The sequence below is a fragment of the Brassica napus genome, chromosome A2 (assembly GCF_020379485.1).
Source record: "Brassica napus cultivar Da-Ae chromosome A2, Da-Ae, whole genome shotgun sequence".
NCBI lineage: Eukaryota > Viridiplantae > Streptophyta > Magnoliopsida > Brassicales > Brassicaceae > Brassica > Brassica napus.
The window spans coordinates 5,342,980-5,348,114 of record NC_063435.1 but is presented as its reverse complement, the minus strand read 5'-3'; the positions used below and the strand labels follow the sequence as shown (position 1 = coordinate 5,348,114).

The following is a 5,135-nucleotide window of genomic DNA, read 5'->3' as shown; positions in this document are numbered from 1 at the left end:
GGGCATAATCTAACTAAGTTAATAATGTTAAAATCAATGCTACTGACTTAATTTGTATTCCAAACTTGATCATTTGGCAAATTTTCTCACAAAAAAATTGTTGTTTGGGTTAATAAAATTTATTTATATGTTTGCGCCAATTTAATTATATATATATAATAGTTACTAACTTTAATTATTTAATATATATTTATTATTTTATAATATGTAAAAACATATGATACATAAAATAGTTTGCCAAATGACCAAGTCTTAATCTAGTCGTTAATTATAAGAGAATCACAAAATCTTGAGGTTGAATGGTTGATAAGAAAACTTCTTAAAATCTTTCAAACATATGAAGTTTGCTGGAGAGGAACAGAATTGTCATGGAATGTAGATGCTTGGAAATATAAGTAGAGGTCTTGATATAATTTTTCATGGAATGTTGTAAAAGCTTGTGGTGCTGTCCAAATGCGAACTATCTGCACCATAAGGACCATGAAGAAGATGGACAGGAGGAAACACTTGTTTGGTCTTAGAAAGATCATGAAACTGTGAGGTTGGTATTAGACTTGAATGTCCATGTGAGGTATCTTCTATTTGGTTAATAACCATCAAATCCTTTCCCATTAGCCGCAACACCGGGTTGGAAACTGAAGGAGTCTTGGACACAGACTTACTCGATAGATCCAAATCTTGTTGGTTCATGTGTGGTGCTGGTCTCCCAAATGGTGTATCTTCAAAAACATTCTCCTTCCTTTGGCAACAACATGACTGATCATTGTCTCTGAATGTCTGTGTTTCAGGTGATTCAGACGATTTTCTGTCAGTGAGATCAAGCTGGTCATGGGAAGATTGGAACTGGCTTGTGATAACTGAAGAGTTTACATGATTTTCAGTTGCATCAGTTTCCATATCCCAAGGACTCGGTAGAAATGAGCCTGGAGGTCCTGGAATGGGAATGAGATCAACCTCCATGAATGAGCTTTCACACTCAGCATCATTGGTTTGGTACAACATGTCATCATCATCTACTTTGTTATTACCAGTCACTTCCCAGCCTTCATAATCATTCTCTTCACCACTACTAACTGAAGGATCCGAGCTTAGAAACACCTTATCTGTTTCTTCATTATCATCATAATCTATCAGTTCACGTTCTTGAGTCATTTCAGACTCCCATCTCCCTGAATCTTCATCTTCATTCTCAGAGAAATCCAACCGAGCTTTCTTTAACTTCAAAAAGCCCTTTGGAGCAGATGCAAACACCTTATCCACAGGCATCGAACATCTCAAGGGACTTTTAGTGCTCTTTCTAGAGACTTGGCTCTCCCCACAACTTCTCCATGAGTTTTGACTCCTAAAACAAGTTGAAACGGTCTCGGATAAATCAACACTCGCATGACGTGGACCTCTTATCACAAGAGGATCTGCTGACAATGAATCAGAAATGCTTCTCCCTTTCTTATTTTCATTCCTTGAAAGACAACTTCTTGTTACCATCCGCTGATTGAGAATCCTACGCTGGCTTGGACCTGGAGTTTCTGACCTCTCCATGGCTCTATATTCTTCAGAATAACCTCTTTGATACTCTGGTATCTGCTATACAAGTAACTTTCTTAAAAAATCTGGTAATACTTCAAGAACCAAGAATGTATCATGCAAATGCATAAGGTACCAGAAAAACTAGGCCTAGGATTTTGAACCAAATCGAACCGAAATTTCGGTTGTGAGAAGTTTGGTTCGATTCGACAGGTATACAAAAAAACTTGGTTTTCGGTTTGGTTTGATAACTGGTTAGTTCGTTTTAAAAAAAAAAGAAATTGTATCCAAATTTTAATCCGAACTAACCTAATTAACCAAAATTTTGAATCGAAGCAACCGAACTAACCGAAATTACCAAAATTTAACCAAAGTTTTAACCGAAATATAATCGAAACCAAAAGCTTTGGTTAGTTTGGGTAAAAATTTTAAAAACCAAACTACCCGATTACTGAACCAAATCTTTTTCTTAGTTTGGGCAAGATTATGGTTGATCCAAACTATCCGAATTTCGAACTACCCGAACGCACATGCCTAAGAAAAACTATGAGAAGACATACCTCTGAAGCATTGCCTTCACCAACAGTGAGTTTTCTACTTTGAGGAACTACTTTACAATGCTTGTAATGTTTCTTAAACCGAAGTCTTTTCCCTTGACCTTTGTTAGAAGATTTCTTCTCACTGACATCTTCTACACGCTTTCTTGGTGAATCAGATAAAATCCGCAGTTTTTTACCCTCAGCATCAATGTAAACAGGTCCAATGCCATCATCTTCATCATTTCCAACACGTAGCACGCTCCTCTTTTTCACTTTATTGGACACTTCATGCTTTTTATCAGAGACAACCTGGTTAGAGTAGCTCGAAACCACAGACCACTTTGTTCCGTTTCTTTTATCAAGTTCTTCTAATGTTGACCTTTTTGCAGTAGCGTAAATATCAACCAACGTTTTAACTTTCAACCGTGGCTTATTCCTATGCTTACTCATTGGCTGCTGGTCCGAGTCAACAGACAGACACTGATCCATGTGCGCATTCAAAGTGGTGTTGGAAGCAGATGAGAAAGTTTTGCAGATAGGACAAGCTCTAAACCCCATGGATTCAGAAGCTGAAAAGAGAGAACCCTGAGCTTCTTTTGATACACTATTCACACAAACTCCATGCACTACTAACCCACATTTTTTTCCTGGATTCTTGTTAACGATAGCTACTTGGACTTTGGATTTTGAACCACTAGCCAAAAAGCCTTGTTCAGTCTCTGCTAATGCATGCTTGGAGCCAAGTTTATCTAACATTCTCGCTTCAACATGGATTACTTTTGGCTGAGCTTCAGAGCCAAGAGGCTGAAACGGTGGCAATGGATCAGTTAAGCCATGTTTCAAACAAAGTTGCAAACTTGTTGAGGAAAAAGGCCAGCTTTTCTGAATGTTTTTGGTCCGGTAACTAAATGCATAGTCTCTGCAAAAACCAAACTATCAACTCTTATCAGTATTACAACCAGACAAAAGAATGTACAAACTTTATGAAGAAAAACTTCTGAGAGACAAGACACAACAAAGAAAAGTTTGTGTCAATGATGATACTCAGCCTTGTTCAGACCAACTTGGTATGGACCAAAGGATCATAGAAAACCAATATATGAAAAAAAATAAAGAACTAGTCAACAGTCAAAACCATTTAAGCTCCACAAAATCCTAGAAGGTGAAAGATAATTTTTTTTTTATTGTTTTGAAATGACCCATAAAAAAATTGAATGGATGGGAAGAAAAGATCAGACTCATCAAGAAAGTTTAAGATTGGTCTAAAACAATGGTGAATAATTTTTTTTGACTTCCTCCTCATTAAACAAAATCTAAGAAAAAGAAAATAAAGACAAAGAAGCTTTAAGATTACCTGATGGAGAAACTGGAAAGATGTGATTGACCTAACGCATGACTAGAGTTGGTCAGATGTAAGAAACTGGAAGAAGATGATGGATTATTTGGAGAGCCTTCATCAGTGGATGATAAGAACATTTGAATCTTCCAGTGTTACTATTCACCTCCCTGCTATTCCACATAACACCAGATCTTGTAATATCAAAACTTGTGAGAACATATGAAACCTGCAAGAGTTAAAAGGAATGCTTTTTAAATATGTTCTTTGAATTTATAGAAAACCACATAAGAGGAAAGTGTAAAACCCAGAAACTTGAGAATATCTAACTGGAAAGAAAATTATTATTGAACAGAAAATTATTATTGAACAGAAAATTATTATAATTTTATGTGAAGGACAGAAAACAGAGAATGAAGATTAGGAATTAATGGGGGATATTTTTTGAAATATTGGTGAAGGAAATAACAAGCATGAACAGTTCAAAGAGATAATTTTTTATTCTGGAAATTTTCAATTTTCTCCCAAGACATCAGTTTGAGTGTTATTGTATGCAAGGAATCACATGAAACTCAAGATAACATAACAAGAGACTGATAGATCAAGATAGTAGAAAATTCACAGAGGAATTTGAACAAGCATCTTGTTATCATAGATCAAAAGATCATTGAGATTTTTTCTAGAAACTATTGACATGAAAAGACATGTAAAGATAACCAAAACATGAGATCTAACAATAAATCTGGGAAGAAAAATTAAGAGACTAAGAACAAACACCAAAAACCAAACGATTTCTATAATGCTATGAGCATAAGATAGTTTGAATCATACAATACCAAAACTTACATATTTATATAAAAAGGCATGCAAACCTGTTAAAGAATATAAGGTTAGATCTTTGAAATAAAAATCAAGAAAGATTCAAAGGAAAGTAAGAAGAAGAAATGGTAAATCGTTGATACAATACAAATACATAGAAAGAAAAGTGATAAAAGAAATAAACACAGAAAATAATTACTAAGATACACACAAAGCTTTAGAGGATTTGATTATTTCAAAAATGGTTTCTTGGCAGAAGAAAAGATTTTCTTAGAAAGAGAGAGAGCAATGAACAAACAAACACAGAAAATGAAATCAATAAAATACACACAAACCTGTAGAGGATTTGATTATCTCAAAAATGGTTTTCTTGGCAGAAGTAAAGATTTTGTTAGAGCGAGAAAGAGATGAACAAGAACCACGCACTAGCAAATCAAAGTGGTATCAGGTTCCTAATAAATACACGAATTATTATTATAATGAGGTAAAGTAAATATAATATAATGTTTTGAAAAGTAAAGATAAAAAATGTTAAAGTAGGAAAAGAAATATTTAGTTTTTTTTCCTCGTCGCTGTCTGTAAGTGAGCAGTGTGAATTCCTAAACTGTTTTGAATTTTAAATGCATTGGACCTACTAACTATTAAAAAACATCTTCCACTTCTGAACCTGAACTGGACGAAACACTAGAGGCTGCTATTTATTGATTGGGTGACATGTGGTAAGGTTGATTAAGTTTAAGTTTGTAACTCAAAAATGTTATCAATCATGTAATAAATTTATTTTTTTGATTTTAAGTTTGATTTAAGAAGTGTTGTAGTTGAGTTACAACTTTGATTTAGACTCTTTATAAAATTGTTAACTCAAAACATAAACTTACATCAACCAAAATCTCATGTTTTAGGAGTTGAGTTACAAA

General features: G+C 34.3%; 1 protein-coding gene across 5 annotated transcripts; it reads right to left on the bottom strand.

Annotated features, from left to right (window-relative positions):
- Window positions 1-230: 230 nt before the first annotated feature.
- LOC106389551 lies at window positions 231-4,687 on the bottom strand. Of its 5 annotated transcripts, none has more exons than XM_048751118.1 (5): window positions 4,554-4,687; window positions 3,418-3,628; window positions 2,085-2,982; window positions 1,421-1,584; window positions 231-1,342 (listed from the first exon to the last, which is right to left on the bottom strand). In XM_048751118.1, exons 2-5 carry the CDS (start codon window positions 3,537-3,539, stop codon window positions 418-420), a joined length of 2,109 nt encoding a protein of 702 aa, XP_048607075.1. In that variant the 5' UTR covers window positions 3,540-3,628; window positions 4,554-4,687; the 3' UTR covers window positions 231-417. The 5 variants fall into 5 exon arrangements, with proteins under 5 accessions (XP_048607075.1, XP_048607078.1, XP_048607069.1 ...); XM_048751121.1 differs by having other exon boundaries at window positions 1,421-1,581; XM_048751112.1 differs by having other exon boundaries at window positions 231-1,584.
- Window positions 4,688-5,135: the final 448 nt, after the last annotated feature.

Excerpts from the sequence above, each read along its gene's own strand:
- LOC106389551 (XM_048751112.1), bottom strand. The coding sequence starts at position 3,539 with ATGTTCTTATCATCCACTGATGAAGGCTCTCCAAATAATCCATCATCT. Across the intron at positions 2,983-3,417 it reads CTTTCCAGTTTCTCCATCAG|AGACTATGCATTTAGTTACC; the intron begins GTAATCTTAAAG and ends TGGTTTTTGCAG. Across the intron at positions 1,585-2,084 it reads GTGAAGGCAATGCTTCAGAG|CAGATACCAGAGTATCAAAG; the intron begins GTATGTCTTCTC and ends TTACTTGTATAG.